This window comes from Cyprinodon tularosa, unplaced genomic scaffold, assembly GCF_016077235.1.
Source record: "Cyprinodon tularosa strain WSP-4 unplaced genomic scaffold, ASM1607723v1 ctg27, whole genome shotgun sequence".
NCBI classification, from domain to species: Eukaryota; Metazoa; Chordata; class Actinopteri; order Cyprinodontiformes; family Cyprinodontidae; genus Cyprinodon; species Cyprinodon tularosa.
The window spans coordinates 2031588-2057434 of record NW_024038974.1 but is presented as its reverse complement, the minus strand read 5'-3'; the positions used below and the strand labels follow the sequence as shown (position 1 = coordinate 2057434).

General features: G+C 37.6%; 1 protein-coding gene across 3 annotated transcripts in view; it reads left to right on the top strand.

Moving 5' to 3' along the window:
* Window positions 1–25847, top strand: part of fgf13a (fibroblast growth factor 13a) — a 141243-nt gene that overhangs the window by 4474 nt on the left and 110922 nt on the right. For 2 of the 3 annotated variants that reach the window (XM_038289538.1, XM_038289535.1), the window contains exons 1-2: window positions 1200–1427; window positions 1648–1795. In XM_038289538.1, coding sequence (XP_038145466.1) covers window positions 1747–1795 — 49 coding nt within the window. In that variant the 5' untranslated portion in view covers window positions 1200–1427; window positions 1648–1746. Of the gene's footprint in view, window positions 1–1199; window positions 1428–1647; window positions 1796–25847 lie in introns of those variants that run through there. The other variant, XM_038289536.1, reaches the window with a different exon arrangement.

Here is a 25847-nt window from a genome sequence, read left to right as displayed (position 1 = left end):
ACAAGTACTAATATCTACACAAATTGATTATCTATCAAGGTAATATTAAAAATAGTTTTTTTTTTAATCTATGATTTCACTGAAGAATCCTAGATGACTTGCAGAGACACATAATTTTCTCTTTAACCCATAAAACACAAAATCTACTTCTGCTTGAATTCTGTACTTATCTTTAATGTTACTATATTGATGTACATAATTAACCACAGTGTTTTTGTTGTCAAGTAATTATTAATATATGAACAATTTAAATGTTTTGAATATTCCAATTCAGAGTATTACTGCTGCCACAATCTGTTTTAGACGGAAATAAATGGTAGGAGTGGCCACAGGGGTGGCCAATGATTGGCTAAGGATGGCCATGGCTACCCCTGGACCCCCATCTAGCTCCGCCCCTGCTGGCCACCCTTATAAAAATGATGACGTACTGTTAATAGGAAAGTGAAACGCCAGAACCAACAATACAGACTTAAAATTAGCTTTTTTTTTTTATTCCTAATTGCCTCTTGGTCCTACCCACAGATGCAATAATTAATGCAAAAGGTAAATGATCCAAGTCCTACATCTCTCTTTAAGAAGTCTTATTTCTTAATCTCTTAAAAACAAATTGAGAATAACTCTGTTCAATTATTAAATGGTTTTATTTTATAAACTAGACGACAGAAAACACCTTTTTGATGGTGTTCCCAAGAGGCACCCTCTTTTAAAACTTTAGGCACATGGTTGCTTCTCTACCTGCAAACGGTTGCATGCTGTAAACTACTTAAAATGATTTCGTATTTTTGTCTAAGATTATAAATTAGAGTCACCGCTTCATGCAGTTTTGCATAAAACCTCCTATTTGGAGAATGCGCAACCTGGATGTGAATTGAGACGGCAATGCTCCGCCACTGAATAAGAGCAACAGCAAGATGGTGCGCGCCATGCAGCAGCTGCGCAGCCCCCTGCTGTAACTGTCCACTGCATCGGCAGCGAGGCTGAACCAAGTGGCTTTTATGGAGCTCGTTTACATCCCAGCAGTGATATCGAGGTCCAAAAACAAATGTCCACTGCGTGAATCAGCGCTGAAACGGGCGGAGCGCTCTCTCTGTGTGCATGTGTATCCTGTTGATTGTGCCTGCTGAGAGCTGGGGGACAAAAAAAAAAGCAGGCGCTGAAAACAAAAAGCTGGTGGCAGGAGCTGCGCTGGATGGATAACGCACCTCACTGTTTTCATTTCTGATTTATTTTTATATGCATTTTTTTTACTTGAAGTCCTCAGCTGCAATCTGTTCTGCAGCTTTTTTATTTTTCTTTTTTTCCATCTGCTCTGGCTCTTTGTCACAGAAGAGTAGGTCGTGATTTCTTGGTTCATAACGGGATTCATGGTGGAAGCGCTTCCTTTCATCAATGTGCATTGATGTAGCAGAAAAGGTGGAGGAGATAAGGTAGGTGAAGCCAGGGGACAGGATGCGCGGAGATCACAACTGTCCTGCTTCTTTTGTCGTGTGACATGTGAGTGTGTGTGCAGAGGGTAGCAGGAGTTGGATGCTTTCATTGATATCTAATTGGCTCGCATCCCCCTACTGTCCTTTGTTGGGCTTCATCATGTGCATATCACCAAATGGTGCTGTAATAAAACAAATAATGTGCTTCTCACCCCGACAGAACCCTTATCTCTGGGAAGGTTTTCACCGAGGACAGTAAGCAAATAGGGGGATTTCGATTTTTACCTAAATCGGGAATTACACATCCAAACTGGGATCTATGAGCGGAAAAGTGGCGAAGGCTAAAGAAGACAAGGATGCTTCCAAGGGTAAGAGACGAGCCTTGCATTGTGCACGGATTGCTTTCATCCCTGAAGGGGGAACATGCACCAATTTCTTCCCCCTGCATGCTCAAATGCTCCATATGAGGTCTTGATGGGGAACCATTCCCAGAATGATGCATTTGGGTTGCGAAAATCAATGCAGTTTCTTTTTTTAGGCCTACTTCTGATCAACAAGCTGTGTAGATCACATTCCTTAATTGCATGCATAAAACGTGGATAATTAGGAAAATGGATTCTCTCTTTGGAAAATAAATGATCCTGTTTGCCTTCTAATATAATTTTAATCTACATATAAAGTAGATTGAACGCATATAAAGATACAAACGCTTGAATGAAAATGATATCATCCTGTTGTGTCAGTGGCATCCTGTTGAAAAGGTTCCTTTGTGTTTCTTGCTTGCACCGTCATTGCACAAACGTGAGGTCTCTAGACTGAACCTGTGATCTATGACGCAACAGTAAAGCCTCATATAAATATTTAAGGAAAAAGAATGAAAGTGCCTTTATATTGCCACAGAGATGTAGCAGAGACTTGCTTACTGATAAAAAATATATATAAGTCTTTTAAAAACAACCATGCATCTACGGTGATAAATGGGTTAATAAATCAAAGCCTGTATTATTTTTATAACAGAGAAATCTGTTATAAATCAGCACTAAATGTTTATTTTTCTAGTTTAAACATGATTTTTCCGACCAGCATTTAGATAAAGTCATTGGAAAATTGATTTTCTTTTTGTCTGTCTATTAGATCATGTGATGAGGTAGCAATATTAATGTGTCAGTGAAGAAGCTTCACTTGTTTACAGTACACAGAAATATAATTGCATTTCCTTTTGTCATGTTCCGGATTAGTTTAAGGTGCTCACAACAAATCAATACCCTAATTGGCTTAAATTGGCTGTAAGGGATGATTTTACTTGTTGAAGTTATTATGAAGGCTATATGCTACCGTATATAGCTGAAGCCAGATGTTTAGATACAAAGTATGGAAGGTCCAACTTTCTTACTGTCTAATGTTAAGTCTCAGCTTGTTTTAGGTCATTTGAGATAGGCAGTTTTTTCTATTTGGTTAAAAAAAAAAATTCTTACAAACTTCATATTCAGAAGTTTACATACACCAGATATAATTTGCCATTTTGAAAAGCTTTTGATGGGTTAAATTATATAAGATGCATTAATTGAAGGCACACTCATCTATGTATTTATTTCAAAGTCACCTTAACAACACAGCTTACCTATGTAACATTGTCATTGGGTAAAATGTCAGATGCTTAAAGGGTCCCCATTTATCTGTAAAAACTAATAAAAGCAATTTTAGACATCACAAAAGTGTTCCATGATCACAATTTAAAGGGAGGGTAGAGTTTTTCGTCCCAGAGATTTCCAAGAAATTAACATAACTACCCGCGGTCAAAGAAGTCCAAAGCCAATATCTCTCACCTATTCAAAAATGTTCAAATCTTTTAAGTTTTCATGTTATAAAACAAACTTCATGTATTCTGATAAGTTTCATAACTACTTCATTGCATCTCTAGCTAAATGCTCAGGGGATATTGGAAGCTATATCTCAGCTCCAGATTTCCTTTTAGGATTGTTCAGTATTTTGCTTCCATCATTTTATTTTCAGCTAGACTAGTTATTGCAGGGAAGAAAGACACACAGGGAATAAAAAACTTTCAACGTGTTTCACCTTGGGGATTATTTTAGGTGACGCATAGTATGCCTGTCAAAGTAATTGAAATATAGGCCAAATAGTTAAAATTAGGTTTCTTCTAAACAGAGAACCTTGTTCTGATGCTCACTCAGTACTTATTTAAGATGGAACAGGCCACAACGGTGTGCTAACAAAGGGTAGAAGTGCAACCTCCGAATGTCGTAACTAGGCAGAAACCGTGCAAACACCATTCAACTCAGAATCAACAGCATCTAAGTGTTTAACTCACAAATGTATCCCTGGTTCAAGAACATAAGGAGGAGAGTAACATAAAAAACTACACACAAAATCAGATTGATGAGAAATAATCTTTGGATAGGGCTCACAGCCTTTTTGGTGTGTGTGTGAAGCATTTTTTCTCGCTTTTACTACTAATCCACAGGTTATGAATTCTGCAGTCCCTTGTGTTCTTGGACAATACTGTAGCAATGGCAGCATTACTATTAACAACCACAGCTAGACAACCCTAAGCTTGCCTGTAACTCAGCCTTAAGCCGGGCATGTACTGTACGATTTTTCCCTTTTGGGCTAATTTTCTTTGAGCAGAAGGTTGATTATGCGTCCGGTAAACTGATCATTAACATGCTGCTTTTGTGTCTGATTAAAGTCTCAATAATAAACCATTATAATTTTTCTGGAACAAGTCGCCAAATATGTATTCACATGATCTCCTGCTGGTTAAAGCAGTTTGTGAGACAATGAACTCTAAAGCCGTGCTTACACTGCGATTCTTTGCCCTTTTTGGGGCGACTTTCCATGCAAGAATTTTCCAATTGGGCAGTGTACAGGGGGTAACAAGGGGCGATCAGCCTGTCACGACCACCTCCCGACCAGGAATCGTAAGGTCGGGAGAAAATCTAACATGTTTGAAATTCAGTAGGCTGACGTGGGCAAATCGCTCAGTGGGCATGTACAAACAAGGATTCTTCTTCTTCCTCTCAGACGAAAACACAGATGCATGGCGAGGCTGCGAGTGAAATGGAGTTCTTTCTGTAAATTTGACATACCAGAGTAGCCATGTTTGCTCAGCCATGTCTTTGTCCAAATAAGTCTTCGCCTTTTCTTTTTAGGGCTTTCAACACACAAAATTACACAAATTGCCAAGGCAGCACATTTCACTCTACTGAGCTTCATATTCCTCCTCTACTTCCGGATAGACGAGTCAGAGTAGCGCCATCTCACGACGGTTTTTAGACGTATAGTGTGAGCAGGTAGATCGCATCAGAGCGTCAGGTTGCACAGTGTAAGGACATACATCGTGACTTTTACACCATGCACTTTCGTCGTACAGTGTGAGCTGTAGCTGTATGCAACCATTGAAAAAATCATACAGTGTATGCCTGGATTTAAGGGCTTTGTCCTCACTATGTCTTTGCTCTTATGAGTCTTCAAATGTGGAGACAATAATGGAGAGCACAACATTTCTCCTGTAAAAAAATGTTTCCATTTGGGTTGCAGATCTTTGAGGTCCTACGAGCTTGATAGTCTACAGAAATAATTAATGTTGTCCCACTGTGGGGAGTGTTGGGTATGACAAGAAAAAAAGCAAGAAGATAGGAAAAAGTTATAGGTTTACATAAGAAAGATTTTTTAAGTATGGTTGTACAACAAAAGAGAAAAATGCGTGTTAGAAAGCAAAAATGATGTCCAGCTATTCATAGAAATATACGTATGTGGATCTAAAAATCTGAGATTTTCAGGTTCAGTTGAACAAGAAAGATAAAGAAAGACAGCAGCCAGTTTACAAAAGACTGAAAGACTGTAAAAGCCATGTTTTTTTGAAAAACAATGTAAATTGCACTATTGTGGAAAAAAAACAAAACACTTTTAAACATCCTGTTAAATTTCCCATATATTACTACATTACATGACTGGTTGGTTCCTGTGACTTACCTTGTTTGTTTATTGATGCTCCTAACAAACCTCTGAGCCCTTTACAGCACTGCTTTATTTATTCTGAGACCAGATTCTGTTGATGAATTCTGTGACCTCGAAAATAATTAGTCGCATTAGCCTTTATGGAGAGATATAAGAGTAAGAGGTGGTGCTCGCAAATATATCCCACTCTTATAGGTTTTAAAAGGGTAAAAAAGAATATTAATTGGATTCTACTTCACAGCTAGTCATAAAACCACATAATAATAATAATAATAATATAGACCTCCACTGTGGTTTTTGTTACGTGTCAGAAACTGAATAAAGTTCAAATAGTTCCTCTTGGTGCTATAGCTCCTTACAGATATAGAAGCAGCAGTTAAAAGCTGTGTTTTCTTAACTTAGTTAAAGCCATTGACTGCACCTCTGGCAGGATGCCTTGGAACCAGCTGCCTTTATTGTGGATTTGAATGGAAAACTGACAAAGACTTATATTAAGAAAACCACTCCTGATTCCGCCAATGTTTGCAACCACCCGGCCAGCAAATAATTTTAGGAGCAGTCCATTAAAGCCAGAAGCACCTGCCATCTCTGTGGCAGTTGCTCTGCAGTATCTTCTTCTTTTTCTCACACCCTTTTATAACAGAAAAAAACAACATTTCTATCTATTCATTACTCACGTGTTGCTAAATTACTCTCAAATCTGAACCATCATTGTTATTTCAATAATAGATTAACTGTGTAAGGAGTCTTGTATTTCATTATTAAAGCAAGTAGCAGATTTTCCATACTTCATTTTTACATTCAATCTCGCAGTCCATCTTATTTCTCACACAACTAAGAAGGACTTTACATAAAAGTATATCTGTGTTTCTAGATTTGCTTCACAAAACCTTTGTTAAATATGTCAGCAGCAGGTCATCAAAAACTTATTACACATCTAAATGCTTACATGTATTTTGGACATGGAGGTCAGTAACTAAATGAGGAAAAATGTCTCAGTCATGTTAGTCCTACTAAAATAATGCTGAAGTCATTCTCTACCTCAGTAGGGATCCCAGTAGTAATTATATAAAAAGCAACCTTTTAATTTTGTGAATTGTACAGTCCACGTGAAAGGAGGAGGCATGCAGGAAAAGCTGGTAGGCGGAAACTTAGTGAGGTAAAAGGGGATGGTGGGATTTTTGGCTCTGGTATCATCATCAATGAATCATGGTATGTTAGTTTTCCCTGTCCTTCTGAAGCTAAGCTCTGCAGACAAAGTAATGGGTCAAAGCAGAGCGGATGAACACACAGCTTTATTTCTCTCAATGCTCACAAGCCCCTGTTTCATAATTTGTATGTGATATAATGACGCAGCATTGGGAAATTTTGCACCAGTTATGCAGGCATTTCCAACCTGCTTGTCCTCTCTCCAAATGTTCTCAAATATTCAGCTTTTACATATTTATGAGCACTTTTATTGTAAATTTGCTCATTTTATGCAGATGATTATCACTTTCCACATATCTATGTGTATATAACTTTCCTTGGAAATCTGTCATTTTACTAAGGCTTCATCCCTGGGCAGCTTGAAGATAAACTTCCCTGCTGGGCTCCAAGTGTCAGGCAGCCGATTCACAGCTGCTCAAAACTGCAGATATGAGCAAAGCACAAGGCATAAGTCTTGCATATTGGCTGGCAGATTAATTCAGCGCAAGAAAAGCCATTGAATCAATGGATGCCCAGAGAGGAGCTTGTAGCTGCCTCATTAATCACAGTAGAGGCAGCTCTGTCCTCCACAACACTGACACCTGCTCTAATCTCATCAGCAGAACCGCACACGTTGTCATTAGGACCCTGACTGGCTGTTTGAGGAGGTACTATGAGTAGCCAGTGGTCAAATGAGGATTAGGTGGCAATAATTAAGAGAAGATTTAATGGTATAATCAATAGGACACACAATTAGATGAGAGCAATTGAGGTGGCAGGTTTTACCCTAAAATCTAGTGAAGAGTTTGAAATGTTCAGTGTCTGCAGCCCTGTATGTTGAAGCACCTAAACATAAGTTATGTTTTAAGTTGCAATAGGAAAAAAGTTAAAACCTAAATGCATTTTGTTGTGAAGGAAAAAAGGGAGACCAATGCAAATCAGTGCATAATTATCAAGTGGAGGGACTTGAACTTAAACAGGCTGAAGGCAGGCTAAAAAGGTGAACATGGCTGAAGAGGCTGGTTGGTAGGTTTAACAAGCCTGTGACGGGCATAGGCAGTTGAGCTCATGGCCAGAGTCAAACGCCAATATGTATCAAGAAATGACAGGGCTAGCACAGAGGAACAGGAAGACCGCTAGTGCACACAAGTAGTAGGAATGAAACTCAGGCAGGATATGAGACAATCTGACAAAGACTGACTGTGAGAGGCAAGTCTAAATAGGCAGGGTAACAGCTAAGAGCAAGGAGGGTGATAATGAGAGACACAGGTGCATCTGCTCTCTCTGAATATCAGAAGCAGAGCGTGGCAGGCAGCCAGCCAGCCCAAAGTTTTTGGTAGAGATACCCGGATCGAATATCGGATCTGATATCAAGTAATTAGCTGGATCGGTTATCGGTGATTTGATACTGGAGATCAAATCCAGTGCACTTTACATGGAACTCTTATTTCTTTTGCTGCCTATTTATTAGTAAATAATATAAAGTACATTTATTTATTTGTTAATTTGTTACCTTTTGTTTAACAGTTTTTATGTCAAGGCTAAAGCCTTCACTCACATGGCAAAATATATGGGTTATCCATTCATCTGAATGGCATCGGTATCAGGTGAAACTCTCAGCCCATGTACCGTAATCAGATTGGATCAGAAAATAACGGGATTGGCAAATCTCTTGTTTTTGGGCGTACAGTGTGAGCAATTAGCTGTGAACCTTTAAACCCTGCGTTTTGTCGTGCAGTTAAAGCTCTTGCTGAGTACAATGATTAAAAATATCATACAGCATGCTTGCGTTGTGCTCTGTCTGAGCGAATGGGAATGTTGGGGCGCTTCTCTCCTTCCTCCATCATATAACATGAACCTGATGAGATTCTAAAAAACACACCGCAGCAATGTTTTAAGGAAATTTGAAGCCGTTTTGAAACCGTGACTTTTTCATACCAGGGAATACCTTGAAACCAGAAATCGGTCCATGCCTACTTCTATCAAACTTCTGAGGTCTTCACATTAAACCTGGATATATATGGGAATTATTTTACAGCAGTAAAATGCATTAAAGTTTTGGGTTGTAACATGACAAAATATGAACAAACACAATGTGGTATTAATAGTCTGACAAAGCACTGTATTCTACAGTAGCTACTGTACATTCTACTAATCTTGTAGTTTGTTTAATTGCCTCAAAATTATTTGGATGAACCATGTTTACGTAATGTCTCTTTTAGCCACGTCTAAAAAAAACCTCTCTGCTGAGACCCTCATTCAGAATGCATATGGTGTTTTTTTTTTTCTCCAGTCATCTTTTTGGAATCTGAATCCTGTTCAGTATCAGTAAAGTGTAGAGGTTTCGAAGCCTTCCTGCTGATAAAAGACTTTATAGACCCTGGACAGCTCAATAAGTAATTTGATGGTTTTCTTTTGTCACTTAGCAGTTTTAGAAACTGAAAATAAATTAGGATAATTTAATAGTCTCACTGAGCTAGCCTCACTGAGCTGGTAGTAATGTGGATCTGGTGATTATGCATAGAGGAACCTGTATCTGAGTGGCATCAGGGATCCAGTTGGGGTGTAAACAGAGATGGGAAGTAACTAAGTACAAATACTTCGTTACTGTACTCAAGTAGATTTTTCTGATATTTTTACTTTACTTTACTACTTATTTTTATGACGACTTTTTACTTCTACTCCTTACATTTTTACACAAATATCTGTACTTTCTACTCCTTAGATTTTAAAAAATTGTCTCGTTACTTTAGTTTTGAATAATTTCAATGGAGTTACCGTTATTATTTTTCACGTCATCAATACCAAATTCAATCTAATTGGATGGGAATCTACGTTGCATTTGACGCACCACTACAAGATGAATCGACAGATTCGGCGGTATTCATTGGCGGCAAATCATTGCAGCTTGGTGGCGGTGGCGTTAGCATAGTAGCATGGACGACGAGATGATTGAAAATGAACACAACGGAGATCTAGTCCTATTGGCAGACATCCATTTAAAATGTAGGCAACGGCATGAAAAAAGTGGTTTCTACTTTTACTTTTATACTTTAAGTAAATTTACAAGCCTGTACTTTGTTACTTTTACTTGAGTAAAGAAGTTTAATCAGTACTTCCACTTTTACCAGAGTATTTTTTAACACAAGTATCTGTACTTTTACTCAAGTACGGAAAGTGAGTACTTTTGCCATCTCTGGGTGTAAATAATAATCGTTTAGTATCGATGCATCAATCCAACGGCCGACGATCCAATGCATCGACATGTCTGCAAGAGTATCGATTCTTTTTTCCCCCTCCGGTCTATTTTTATCCATTTGCTCTGGGATGTAATTTCTGACTCCCTTGCTGCGGTGGCGCTAATCCTATTTTGCCCACCTACCTCTCTACTGCTGCCATCTTTCTTACACACGCACACCTGCATAAACATTAGGCAAGACAGACATGGCGGAGGAAAAAGATGACTTAGACACCCCTTGCAGGTTCAAGTCATTTGTGTGGAAGTATTTCTTGGTGTATTCCTGAGTATCGACAATAATTGAATTGTTGGGTCTGGAAATCGGTACTTAATTGTATCGCCATGATGGGTGTGATTTACACCCCTAGGATCCAGCATACTCTATCTATAAATTTTGTGTTGATTGCTTTAAAACCAACGAATCATCTCTGTCAGCTTTTGTTTCTTTGCTAATCAGTTTTCCATTTGGTCAATGCATTAGACCTAGCCATTGTTTTTCTTGTAGCTTTCAGTGAATTTAAGAGGTCTGATTTGATATGCAATTAATGATGGAGCGATGCAAAGTTTTTCAAATTTTCTTAAAAGGTATAGATATTCATGGAGGAAACTAGTTTCCTGAATTAGAAATGGTATGTTTTCGATGTGGTGTCATCATTCCCAGAGTGTCAAAGCACTAAACGCTCTAATGCATAAGTCAGCTTTGTGGCTTAATAATCCACAAAGCTGCAGGTCTTTTAAGGTAAAAGGCTTTGTGAGGTCTCCTCATTTGAAATTTCAACATATTTTCTTTACTTGCTAATTTGAAGGAAAAAAGAACAGGGTTTTAATTAAAATATTTCTTTCTATTCCTTTATATTTTTTGTTAAATATGTTTTTTTCTCTTTATCTATTGAAATTTTCTTTAACAAGAGTGTCTGAGCTCACTAACCAAAAAAACCCAACAACATTTTGCTCACATAATGTCCATGCTGTTCAATAAATCTGGTGTCATTTGGCATATTAAAAAACAGTTCTGTCCTATTCTTATTTAGAATATTAACTTGGATGTAAAAGCTGAAACCTTACACATTCCTTAAAGGGGCCTAGTCATGTTCTATGACCTCAAGAATCTCTGTGCCAGAAACTCTGGCTGCTTAAAAAAATCCTCCGTTCGAGTTATAACAACCTCTGAGACTATTATATTTCATTCCTGTGTTTTAAACTATGTTTTTTTCTCTTTAAGTTTGTAAACAAAGTACATTGTGTATATTCATCATGCAAGATTGTGTGACCAGAGGTCAATTGTGATGAATAAACAAGGAACAGTTATAGACAAATATGTCTACTGTATGGGGAAAGTATTGAAGCTGAGCAGGCTATGCTTAGTGGATGTGTGAAAAGACTAACGGAAAGTTCGAAATTAAGTGTGGAAATAATGCAAAAAATGATTGATACCTGGAGGAAAATACATGTGTAGGACTGGATCTACATTAAAAGGGCAGAACCTAAAGTTCCAGAGGCATCGAGAATTAACCAGCAAGTAGATGGATACTTGAGTACTTGGCCTGATACTAGTAACAGCAATGCAATTATTATGCTCTGAATTATAATGATGAAAATGTTTATCTAGTACATATCCTGCTTGCCATTGTTCAAGTTTCCATTTTGGTAATATAGGTTGCTGTATGATGGCACACCACTGTTTTTATGTCAGCCAATGGAGCCTGGTTCAAAAATTCTTTTCAGGCTCAAAAATAATAGACAAAAATAGTATCAAGAAAAACACTTAACAAAGATTGCTTTATTCTAAGAGGAATATGTGACGTGCTATTAGAAAAGTAGGAACAAGTTAGTGAGCACAAACTGAGAAAATATATTCTATTTCAGAAAAGATGGATTTCTGTTTTATTGCAAAATGTGCAAGTTGAAGATCTGAAGTAACAACTCAGTGTTTTAAACCACATTTCTGTAGAGCTTTTAAAAAGGAAACGTTTCTATTCAAAAGTTGACCTTTTTTAAACATGAAACATAGCTGGACAGCATCTGCATGTCAGGAGGGAAAACCTGCACTGCATTTATAGTGCACTGCTACTCTGTTTAGCTTTGTGCGGGCTTTTCTGATCTGTGCTAGCCAATAAGTTTCATGCTTGATGTAAGCACATGGCTACTTATCTAGATTGAATATTTCTGTTTGAGAAAAAAAAAATGAGATTGTGTCTTTTGTTGTCAAGTTGGCCTTCTTCATATTATTTTCAGAGATTCAGTCTGACTGAAATGTGAGTGGTTGTTTATCTTGATAGTGCCAATGCTTTTTTGTTTTTGTTTTTTTGTGTGATTTTTTTTTTTTTTGTATTATTATTTTGAGGCCTGAATCTCTGAGCTTTGAACTAAAAAAAAGCCTGAAGCAAGTGGATTATTTTAACAAAAACAGTAGTAAAGGTTTGCGTTTAGAGAACTAAGCACAGATGATACAGCTCAGTGTCCGTCACATGACATTGGTAGAAACCAATCTGCAGAAAACCATCAAATTACTTATTGAGCTGTCCAGGGTCTATAAAGTTTCACCAGGAATTTTTTTTTCTTCTGTTAACTTAGTGCAGCTCCTCTAAGATAGGATCTGGCGCGCATATTGCTATGCTCCAAAATCCTTTATTTTCAATTATATTCGCTGCATAACAACAATGCAAGAGACAAACAGATGCCCAGCACACCTTTCTGAAAAATCCTTTAGGCTATTATTTATAGAGATACCCAAAGCTTATGTTTTTTAGCTCTGTGCACCGATCCAGTTTTTCCCTGATCTAGTCCGATACGATACCCGGGTCGAGCTTATCAGCCAAAAAAAAACAATCAAGATTGTTATAGAAAGGTAAAAAAATGAACACAGATATAAATTTTCTTTATATTATTTATTAACAAATAAGCAGCAAAAAGAAACAAATGACAGTTCAACGTATAGTACCATGGATTAGATCGATTAGATTAGATTAGATAGTCAATATCAGATCCAATATCTGATCCAGGTATCAGATCAATGTCTCTCAATGAATAATGACAAACATGTTACCAACTGTAATAGTACAGAAGAGCTAGAGAAAATAGGTAAATACAATCAAAATGAGTTACCTGATCATGCATAATGACACAACATCCTTTTGCATCCAAAAATTCAAAACACATCTCTGTGTTGTGATTGGCCCGCCAGTTCTAGAGCCTGGGGCATTGATCCAGGCTAGACCAAACTTACAGGCAAAAAAAGATTTTGGCCGCTGGCGGGTGGGGCTAGTTTACTAGGCTAGTTTCATTCGGTTTTACGGTAAAAAAAAAAAAAATGAATCAGGAATGCATTAAATTGTGATGAAGCTGAAGGAGAATGGGTTAGCTTAGCTGGCCCCAGGGGGTCTGGTCCGGGCGGGTCAAACTGAAACAAAGGAAAGGTTAGCGCTCACAACGCAGCCTCTACAATGTACCGGACGTACGGTAGCTGGGAGCTAACGATGATGATGTCTTTAGAGCCACATTGCTCTTTCAGTCTGTTCAGTGAGCATTAGCTTTCAGTTACAACTCTTAAAACTATCAGCGGCTGAATCAGAAAGCTTATTTCCAATAAAACACAAACCCATTTACAACTATCTATTCTACATATTTCAACCAAGCAGATCACTTATTAGGCATGAGATGGAAAGAGGGCAGGATGAATCTTATTGTTATGGCTTTGTGGAAAGGAATGGACTTTCTGTCCCGGTTCTGTGGGCTCTGTTCTTTCAGCAGCAGTTCTCAATGAGATTTGGATTAATCCGATGTAATAGCAAGAGGCAACTTTGCAGGGGTTAATTTTATGGCAGTTAGCTGGTACTCATGGCTCTGGTAGCGGCGGCAGAGGGGAGACGACGTCGGCTTAAATCAGCGGCTTCTAACAGCTCGTCGGCCAACAGCAATTAGGCCCAGCTGTGTTCCATTGGCAGCTACAGTAGATGTAGGTCACAGCTGGATAAGATCAACTCTGCTTCAGCAGTCGGGTTCATGAAGCACTTCGTTGAACTCTGTTTCAATTCCAGGAAAGTACGGTCAAAATGGTCAAGTCCTACTTAATCATAGGACTGTTAGTCTGACTCAGTCCAGCAAGCACAGACTCCTCCAGAGGAATTTGGTCGCTTCTCAGCTGAGAAGTGGTATGTCTTGCCTTGCGAACAGGAAATTGAATGGGAACCACTACCTTTAATTAAACTGTGTCGCGGGGTGGGACTTCAGAGGGGATTTGTTCCTGTTATATCACTGACATTTGATCTCAACACTGATGTTTGAAGCTCCGAGTCATCTTAAATGGTATGTCCAGGTAAATGTTTTTTTCTGTCATTTCAAATATACTATCACAGAATATCCTTCTCATCTGTTTCTCCTCTGCCTGCATCTTCTCCACATAGAGATATGTATGTGCTGTTACAATTTACAACTGCCTGTAGGAGGTTCAATATACTGTCATAAAAATAAGTTCACTTATTTACTACTTTAATGAATCAAAATGTACTTAAATATCAAGATTTAATCCTGTACAGATAAAACTTTTCCGTCGCAAATTCTGTTACATTTCTTTTCACCGGACGGACTTTGAAGGGCTGCATTAAGTTTTGTTTTAAAAAAAAAAAGCTCAATGGGAAAATGTAATGAAAACAAAACTCATAGGACTCATATTAGTGTTCATAAGTTCGATCCGTACACACTGGTAAAAAAGGACCATGTGATAATTTAGAGTAATGTTTACACAAAGTTAGTTGTCCAAGAAATTAAATGTCATTGAGAAGTTCCGGCATTTTCATCCAGACTGAACTCTGGTTAGCCATCTAATTTATAGCATTTTATGATCCTCCTTTTGGAATTGGAATTGAGAATCATAGGATCCTGAATCGGATCAAGGAATCGGAACAAGTGTCAAATCTGGAATCGTTGAAATTCAAATGATGCCCAACCATACTAGCGGAGAACTTTGCCACTTGCATTTATAAGAGTTTCATGTATGATTCTAGGAAGCCAATTATAAGTGCTTTGCAGATTTGAAATTCAAACCGCTTTGCGTGAGATTCTTTGCACAAAAAGACCAATATTTATTGAGGAAATATTTCCTGCAGATATTCAGAAAATTCACTGGATTGTTCCAATTTACTTTCAAATATGGCAATTAGAAAATAAACTTACTTGAATAAAAAAAAAAACATTATTGTGGTTACATGTGTCAAACTGGCAGATAAATAATTAGTTGTGTTCATAGCAAGGTCACTGATGAGTGAAACGTGGGATGGCCTGATATGCGCTCTGTTCTAGATGAGTATAAAGTAAACTGAGTTCAGAGGCTGGCATTCTAGATGAGAGCTAGAAGGAGAAATAGTGAAAGCTTTTCTGAATAGCCTACTAGTCTATCAGCAGAGGAGAGTTTTTAAACCATTCTTCATCTGGGATTAACTGTTAAAATGAGTAATAGTGACATAATCTTAATTCTTTTTTTGTTTAAAGAAACTGGTTATAGTGTTATTGCATCCACATGTAATACGTTTGCTGTCTGCAGCAAGGAAACTGTATTTATCGTTGTTGTACAGATGCAGTTTAAGTTCTGTGGGTGTATTTAGTTGAAGGTCATAATGATAATAGTTATTACAAAAATTATGATAATACTAAATATTAATATTAACTGACAGCTGGAGATAGGCACCAGCACCCCTTGCGACCCCAGCTGTGATAAAGCGTGACAGAAAATGGATGGATGGATTAATATTAACTGATATAAGTTAAAGTTCAATACTTTCAACATGCTCAGTGGTGCAGTGGGTCGCACTTTTGCCTAGCAGCAAAAAGGTTTCAAGTTCGATTCCTGGCCAAGGGTCTATCTGCATGGAGTTTGCATGTTCTCCCTAAGCATGCGTGGGTTCTATCCAGGTACCCCGGCTTCCTCCCACAGTCCAAAAACATGACTGTTATGTTAATTGGCTTCTCTAACTTCTCCTTAGGTGTAAGTGTGTGCGTGAATAGTTGTGTGTCATGTTTGTCTCTGTGCTGCCCTGGAGTGGCGACCGTTCCAGGGTGTAACCTGCCTCTCACCCATAGACAGCTGGAGATAGGCACCAGAACCCCTTGCCACCCCAGCTGGGATAAAGCGTGACAGAAAATGGATGGATGGAGTTTCATACATTTTAAAGATGCAAAAACTGCAGTTACTTCAAGGTTTAAGAAAACACTTTGGCCATGACAAGTATGTAAGTTGGGCATATTTATTTATTGATCAGTTACATTCAATAGTGGATCTCAAAAAAAAAAAGTTAATTAAAATTTTTTGCAGATCTGACAGGGAAATTCTACCGTTCGTACTGGCACAAATCTGTATTCTCTTTGTATCAGCACAACACGCTCTCAGAAAACATAGAGTGAATGCTAAACAAGATTATTCACTTCCTGATCTCATCCAATCTTTCATCTGGTTTTACATGCAGGTTGCAGGTACTGTATCACTTCAGGTCACATCAGTGTTTCATCAAAAAAGTGCTTTGTGCAAACGAAAAGCAGACTCGCATCCCTGGAAAATTGTTTGCACTTGAGTTAAATCATAATCAAATAATCAGCCAGTGAATCTTAAAATTAGCAATTTAATGCTGGTAATGTTTACAATTAAAATACACTAAAATAAATAAAGTTCTAACAAGGGAATAAAAGACTTCACATAAATGCCAAGGCATTAAAACTGACCAATTATTGCCTTTTGCTCCACCTGCTCCATGTTAATCACTTGATTGACAAACCTAAAGTATAAACAATGTTGTAGATATTTTATTTTAGTGAGTGTATAATATTTACATCAAAGTTGGGCACCTTCATTTCACTCAGCTTCTCTTCACTTCGCTCCAGATCCATCCTTCTACATAGAGATGACATTGGAATCCTTCGCTCCACCTGCAGAAATTTTTGTTCGGTGTGAACACGCCTTTAACAAGACTCAGAGTATCCTTAGTTCGTTTCATTTAAACCCAACAAAACATACTGATAAAAGAAAGCATATTTTAAAATGAAAGCATAGCTGTAGGTGCATTGCACGAAAAACATGCCTATCACTCACCATGCTTTTTCTAAGAAATTTACAAGTAATTATTTCATGAGTTGTGACTTTGCATTTTAATCGTGAACAAAGTGTCAAATAAAACTTGATGTGTTAAGATAAGGAAGCAGTTAGAGCTGCTTCTAATTAATTATTGTGACTGACTTCATTAAAGTCAGCTGGCTGTGGCTTTGCACTCTAGAGTACAAACACACTACTGATACCTCTACTACTGATCTCTTGGTTATAATTAGTTCAAGCTATTTTTATAACTTGAGTAAAAGGATAGTGGTACATGCAGCTTATGAAAAGGGACGATACGCAACACAGGGCTCAAAAGAACTAAATATTTTTAATTACAGCTCCCCATTTATAGTTCTATTAAAAAAGAGAGGTTTCACAAAATGCTTTTTTTCCAGTGTGTTCAAAAGATGACATTTTTATGTTTTTATTTAAATAATTAAGGTTTCACAAATCTCAATGTCTTTTTCTAAAGAGTTTAATAAACAATTATGCAAATTTGATTAGTTTGACCAAATTCTTAACTTGTCATGTTGAAGACTTTTAAGCTTATTTGTTGTTGTGTTCCTTACGTTTATTGTTAGTTGGCTAAGTTTTTGATTTGAGTTGCAGTTTTCTTTCTTTTTGCTCATCTGCTAAACTTTTGCATTTTAGTTTACTACATTTAAACACATTGAAACAGTTTTTGATCTTGGTTTATTATTAGACTTAGTTTTTGAATGTCCACAGTAAAACATAGTACCAAGGCAAAAGTGAGCTCACTTATAAATAATAAAGTGAGGATAGGCAGTAGTAATAAGCTCATATCAAATGCAACAGAGCTGAGTGAGCAATAGAGTCAGAGTGGTTAAAGTCACTTGATTCTAAGTATAAATGTCAAACCTACATGTCATAACTATACAGTTTCAGCTCTCCTAAACATCCAACATGGATGTGTAAGGGATGAGTTTAATTTTAGAATTTTATTTTACTCACAATTACACAGTCAAAGCAAATGTTAAGGCAGTTGAATTCAGTGGCGGAGCTAAACTTTTTTTCAAGGGGTGGCCAAAGGGTGAGCAAGGCTTTATCAGAGGGGTCCATATACAAATGATGAACGAAAGGAAACAAATATTTTCTCACACACACTCAAATTAAAATGGTTTATTTAACAAAGATTTGCCATGACCAAACAAGATGTTGAACGGCACTATGAAACAGTGAACATGTAAATGTAAACTCAGAGCCCAGAATATGACCAAAAACAAATTCTCAAAAATAAATAAAACTGGCCCCAAATAGTAAACTGCAAGATAATACCACAAGAGCTGACCAGCATTACCCTGGTGGTATTTATAAAGGTTTGAGAAACACTGCTATAGTCAAATAAGCTTTGAATGGGAACAACATACTGCAAACTCAAAGCCAGGATACACTCAAGAGAGCATAATTCTCCGATTTTGGTGGGAAGAAGCAAAATGTTTTACAAAGTCATCCATGTTGAGGGCATGTGCCCTCCTTGACTCAACTGTTCTAAGGTGGTTTTTGATCAGTTTTAGAGCAGAAAAACTTCGCTCACAGGATGCAGTACTGACTGGGATAACAACTGAAATCTTACAAAGTCTAAACAGCTCATGAAAAACCTCTTTATAAGATTCCAGGAACACAACAAAGTCAAGTAAAGTAGAGGGTCTCTCTAACCCACCTTTTTCTCTCCTCAGAAGAAGCCGTCTGGTTTGGTGAACCTCATGTTTAAGATCTTCTAGATCTGACTCAAATGTCTGTCCAAAAGCATACAGTGTTTCCTCTTTCAAGAATAATGGGCTTTTTGGGACCAGAGACTGAACCCCTAGCATTATCTCACAATTCTTCTGTGAAAAGCGCCTCTCAAGCTCAACTGTGAGACAGTCAAGTATCTGATAAAAGACACCTCTGTTAAAATCCTCATTACTTTGGTCACTGTGCCTCTGTCCTACAGTAGTCATTACCAGTGAGTCCAAAAACCTGGAACTGGCCTTAGGCTGTCTCTTGCTGAGTGGCAGAGTGCTTATTTTGCGGCGTTCTACTAGTTCTTGAGTGTCCCTCAGTAGTTCACCAAAGCAAGCTTCACTTCTGTAGCTTTTCAATGTGTCTGTCAGGGAGCCGACTAAATCTACGGCTTTTGATAAATCAAGATTGCTAGATTGGAGCATGTCAGACAGGATTTTGATATCCCCGAGCACTTTACAAAAAGTAACTAAAAGTGCTATAAACTGAAAATCAATTTGAGCCAAAAGACCCTTTGCTTCCACTTTTCTATCCGCACTGTTATTTTCAAGGGAAATATCTTGCAGAAGCCTCAAAACCGCTGGAAGTCTGTCTCTCACAGACTGCTCCTGGTCTGGTCCTGGTTTTTGCCTCTTTAAGAAGAACTGGGAGATCTTTCCTTTTCTCTTCATTTGGGTTCTACACAAAATAAGACAGCCTGGTATTTAGACTCCATGACTGTTTGGCAGAGACAACACTATTTTAACTATTATTTAAACTATAGTTTTTATTTTTCTGTAGCTAGCTAAATAATACAAAATTTAAAATAGATTAATTAAATTAATTAATCTATCTAAATAATCTATTTAACTAGTTAGGTTATAATTCAAAGCTTTCATAGGACATAGCCTACTTACATTTCAGTCATTATAAAACTTAATGTTTTTTCACATATTCTTACCACGGCCAAATGAATAAAACATTACAGGGCAGCATGTGCATTAAAAAACATATGTTAAAGGAATCTGTTTAAAACACAATCTATCAGCACGAGCATAAACGGGGCACTACGGAGCAGTGCACAACCATTTTTTTTTTCTTTTTAGAAATGCATGACAAGTGCCGCCTCTCATTAGGAAGGGAACACAGCGGTTACCGCTGAGCGGTAAAATGTTTTAAATACCTGCAAAACTCCTCAATGTTGTTCTCTAAAGCTGCGGGTGTGTTTTGGATCAAGCAGGAACCACATGTCAGCTTAACCAATGAACAGCATCAGTGAGCAGCATGTAGGCTGCTGCTGCATCGGGCTAACTTCAGGGACAGTCGGTTATTACAGTTTTTCTGGCAAATCTTTGCCGATCTCATAAGTATTATATTTTAAAATGACCGTTTCCAGTGGGGTGGCAGTAGGGGTGGCAAGGGCTCTGTTGGGGGTGGCAAATGCCACCCCTGCCACCCCTCTGGCTCCGCCACTGGTTGAATTTGGGAAAAAATAGGCTTTGGCAAGATCAATACTAAATAAAGCACCAATCCCTCTCCACCCCACCAACCTGAAGTCATTTGGAGAAATGAGCATCATGCCTGATCTTGCCTTTTTCTCATCGGTGAGTCTATATTTACATAATGACTTGCAGCCCCTGCTAAAAAAAACCACAATAAGTTTGAGAGTCATCAGTCAGAGATACCTACAGTAGCTGACTTGATTATTCTTATTCCATGTCATGCATACTGTAATATTTGCACATGGTGCAAATATTTGTTACGAGCCAGGAAAAAAATATATTACAAAATAACAAATTATGCTGGAAAAAAGGTAATGGTATGCAGTAAACTGTAGCTAAAATGTGCTTTTCTTTATTTCAACTTTTAACATTTCAGGAAAGGAACTTGGGAATTTTATTCACATTTACCAGAAGTTTTCAAAGTTGTTTTTTATATAAAACACAAAAAATAAGTAGGTTACTTTGAAATCTATCTAAACCCAAAAATGTATAGTGTTAGCAATGCTATTGGAACATTGACAATGCTAATTTAAACGGGTTTGTTACTCTTTTTTTTTTTCTTTTAGATATTTGTTTGTGTTTACAAATATAGTGGATTTTCAAGTTTGCACAGAAATGCATTTCACCACCTTCAACTCTTCCAAGCAAACATGTTCATAATATTTTTTCATAAGGGGTAATACATTTCTTTTATATGATAACCAAACAGTCCAGCCAGTATATTCAAAGCTGCATCAGAAGTTTGAAAAGAAACCAGTTTTTTTTATCATACAGTAGGACAACAAACAAGGTCTTTAGTTGCTTGCACATGTTTATTATCTCCTATTTAGCCATGCGTGCTGGAAGACCAAATCTCCTTCACTAGAGGTATGTGCTTTATTTGTAATTCTCTGATATTAAAATAATGTGTTCTTGGGTGAAGGGTGAAAATGTTGTCTTCTGTCGTTTTCAAAATTGTGAAAATTTTTGATTTAAGAGATTATAAGAATTTTTAATACTGATTTACGCCAAATTACAGAAACTAAATTTGTCTCACCAAGTTGTTAAATTTCCAACCTCTAAATGGGAAATTTCAACTAGATGCCCCTGAAAGTTACATTTATGGGTTGCTGTGTTAAGACAACTGGACCATATAAGACTTCCATGTACAAGATGATGGCAACTTCCATCAGCAAACATTCCTGCTTTGACTATTTTTAGAAGCTCTTTATTATTTATGTATATTTACATGGAGAAAATACATTTTTTAAAATCATTTTTATCATAACACTGGTTGTCTTCTCAAGTGCACTGTAAAAACAGATTGCTCAATACAACCCAAAGATTCATTGAATTTGGAAATTTGGAAGTTATGTGTCCAACCAATCCTGTGATTAAAACAACCAATCTAATTTGGTAGTTTTTAACCAATCTATATTGTTAAAAGGGCAACCCCCCCCCCAAAAAAAAAAAAAAAGGTCACTTTAACCAAAATATTGTTCAAATATAGCAATCTTTATAGCCAAATCTACGACTCCATTCAACAATCTTTGGATCTTGGTTGGTTGTTTGAGTGACTAATTAAATTGGTTGATCTGAAACAAATAACTTGGTCAGTTTCTGACCAATATTTTGGTTAATCTTACCAAAATTGGTTTAACCAACTAGATTGGTTGGAAAAACAACAATTTTTTTCTTAGTGTGGATAACTTTAAAGTTTGACCTTAAAGATTACACCATTCCGTCCGAGGTTAATAGAACTCAGCTTGAATCACTGCTGTTCCTTGCAATGACTGATCTTAACAGTGATGGCAAAGGGTGTATTCACACACTGGTCTGGTCCAGGATTCTGTGCAGGGTTTCGTAAAAAGGTTTCTCTTTAGATTTGGAAAGCAATGTCTTGTAGCTGGAATGGGTTGTTTTGTGAACAGTATTACTCCAATATTGAACTATAAAAAAAATATTGTTAGAAGCATGAGGTAGACAGAAGTTTCTATTGCTACTTTGGTGCGTAAATGCAGTTTTTAGCTTGCAGCTCTTCATAACTACATAGCTGTTATGTACTGTATATTCTGTGTATCTTTATATGTTTTGGAATTTCACGGTTAGTATGCAATAGTGTAAAAGACAAGCTACATTTGTAGTTGCCATACAGTTGTATTAAGACCTATTGACTAACTGTGGCATTAAGCTCAGAGAAACTGATTTTCTATATTTAAATCAGGATGCCACATTCTGTTACACAGTGAAGGTACACATTTAAAAGTAAATATTTAAGTATGAAAAACGTTTCTAAATCCACTCTCTAGTTAAAATGGTTAAAATGACATCGTGTTCAGCAACTTTTAGAAGGCTTGGGACTTTAGTGTGATTCAGTTTCCCTCTTGACAAACTTTTTCCTTGTTTTGTCAGATGTCAGTGAGATTCTCTGCAGTGAATGATCACATCATTTTCAATGTAATTAGAGGAGACAAGGCTCTGCCTACACTGCAGAGAGGGACAGATAAAGTGAAGGAGAGTTGAACAAAGGGATAGAGAGGGCCAATGCACGATAAAAATGGCAGGCAGTGATCTAACAGTAATCCATACCAGCAGAACCGGCAACCATAAAGAAGATGAATAGTGCTGTAGGCTAGATAAAAAGGTGACATACAACAAAATGCTTCGTCTTTGCTTGGATTTTAGAGTGAAATAATTAGGACATGGACAATATTTAAATGTGTCAACCCTTTCAACCACCGTTGACTTACATTTTGTATGATGCTGCATGATATCAGATTCTATAGTGTCATTTATTTGGTTTAATTAAATAGCGATCTTTCAATCTAAGTTGTGTAGCCTTATTTTCAGTAGTTGTGTAACTGGCGTGTACTGACCTTTACGTCATGTCTCTGTGTCTGGTGTGCTGTGTAATCAAATGGTCAGTTGTTAACTCCTGTGCTTTGATGTGTCCTCGCATTTAAATATTATATTGCATTATTATGTGCACGTTGACCTTTATATAACAATAACTTTTGGAATATATATCACAGAGGGGGGGGGGGGATGTAGAAATTCTAAAAGATGTAACATACTGGTTTGTGATTATGTTCTTGTTAGTGTCAGGGTTGTATGTATGGCTTTCCTTTGCCATTTTAAGATTTTGTGCAGCTAAGCCCTTATACAGTATGAATACTGTATTCAAATATATTTAAAAAAACGTTAAAGCTTAAGACTAATATTATAACAGCTATTGTCATGTGCAATTGTGTGGCATGCCACATTATTCTATTATCTTCTAAACACCTCCTACCTTATGGGGTAAAACCCTTAATTACAAAAAGAAAAAAATAAATATGTATAAAATAGGGTTGTCAAAAGTATCGATACTCCGAAAAGTATCAATACTAAAACGTTGTATCCGGATACGATACTCAATTTTTAAAAGTATCGATACTACCGCTGCCGCGCGCGGCCGTATGCTGTCGGTCAGGAGATGTGGGACCTTCCTATCGGTGACGTAATCAAAATGGCCGACTTTGATGTGGGCGGAGTTACAGACTGAAGCGAGAAGCTACATGCAGCAGTGTGTATGTGAGGGCACAATAACAGAAGAGAGCATGGCCAGTGCTGCTGCAGGAGGGCCAAAACAACCAGTTTTGGTCGACAATGATAAAGGCAAGAGTGCTGTTTGGAGGTATTTTGCCTTCGAGCCTGACACGGAAGGGAAACCGAAAGACGTTGATAGGCCAGTCTGCAAACACTGTTTCAAGTCAGTGGCGACCAAGTCCAGCAGTACGACAAACTTGGCGAAACATCTGAAGGACCGACACCCTGGCCTTTACACTGAATTTCGACAGGTTAGTGTGTTTCTTTTCAAACTTACCTATTACTGATGTTATCGTAGCCGGTGGCCCGCATTAATGTTAGCGCGTTATTGTTAGCCGCAGATAGGTAAATTGCTAGCTGCGGCTAATAATAACGCGCTAACATGCGGGTCAATAATAGGGTGGCCAGTCCGGATTTTCATTGCACTGTCCGACGTGTATATATCCTCCTTTACCCACAGATTCCATATACTCCATCAGCGCACCGCTCCGCTCACGTACGTCGTGCGGAGTACTTGTCTGTCATGTAAATCAATCAGTCTCTGTCCACGTACGTCTTTTCCGTCCCTCACCATAAAAACATACGGAACTGAGCTCTTTTTTTGCTCCGCTCCCGTCAGTCCAGATTAAGACCAGCAATTGCAATCGCACCAAACAGGAAAAAGAATGTAGAGAAGACCCGGTTTGTCAAATTAAATTATAGTAAAAACAGATCATAGTTCATACAAACTATGTTTGATCCTAGCTATTCCTGTTACAAAAATCCACAACAGAAAGAAAATATTTGGGCAGAAACTGAACATCTGCTGGATGATGATAGGGATTTTTTTTAATATGTCATATTAAATTAAACGTTCACAGGGTTTATACAGGAATGAGGAACTCTTAATTTAATGCTAATAGAAATTATTTTAATGCCATCAACAAGTATCATGTACACAAGTTATTAGTTTACGTGAAAATAAGGAGCTGTAAGCACGTTTCCATGACTCAAGTTTGTAGATAGATAGATGGATAGATATCTATATAGCTAGATAGATAGATAACATGGTGAAATCATCTTTACTCTGGACAGGCTGCAGCCATGTCACAAATTCCTCTTTTCCAGCCACTTTTTGAAATTTGCATCGTCCTATTCTCTAGGTCTTTCTCCGCCTTGAGCTTCTTTTCCAAACAACTGCTTTATGATCAATTGCAGCAGTTCTGCTCAAATTAATCGTGTCAAAAAATTGTCATTTTTTAAACACCACAATGTATTAAATAAATCCAAATGCTGGGAACCAATTCTTTTTTACATCTCTTTAATATTTTGTTCTATTCAGCTATACAAGCATCATCTTTAAACTACTAAGAATTGTACTATAAATGTGACTTTACCTGATTCTTATGTACTTTTTGATGCTATAGAAATGGCCACCCTATTCATTAATGTAAATTGTATGTTAATGATCATAAACAACTTAAAGAAATAAATCAGAGACGTAGTATGTCCATATTACGTTAATAGACACTGTCAGTATATATAAGCATATAGTTAATACATTTACATAAATGTTGGTGACTGAAAAGTGTCATTTTCTCTCTTGAAGTCACAGAATGAAGCAGAGAGAAGTAGACCTGCGTCCACGCCGTCCAAACACCATCAGACACAGCCGACTCTACCATCTATGTTTGACCAACAACGCCAATATGATGCCAAGTCCCCTGAAGCTATAAAACTAAACAGAGCTGTGGCGGAGTACATATGTATGGACCAGGTTCCTATTTACACTGTGGAGAAACCTGGGTTCAAACAACTTATTAAGCAGCTAAACCCAAGGTATGCTCTTCCCTCCCGGAATCACTTTATGTACAGTGAAATCCCAGAGCTGTACAACACAACAAAACAAACAGTCTTGCAGCAGCTTCAGGGGAATCCGTACTTCTCCTGTACCACTGACCTTTGGACCAGCAGGGCTGCATCCTCTTTCATGGCTGTAACCCTGCAATTTATTACAGAGTCCTGGGACATGCAGAGCTGGTGTCTGGGATGTGTTGGGCTACATTCAGAGCATACAGGAGACAGCTTAAGGGAGGCTTTAGAGGAGATAGTACAGGAATCATGGAAGCTGGACACAACTAAAATGGCAGCCATCACTACAGATA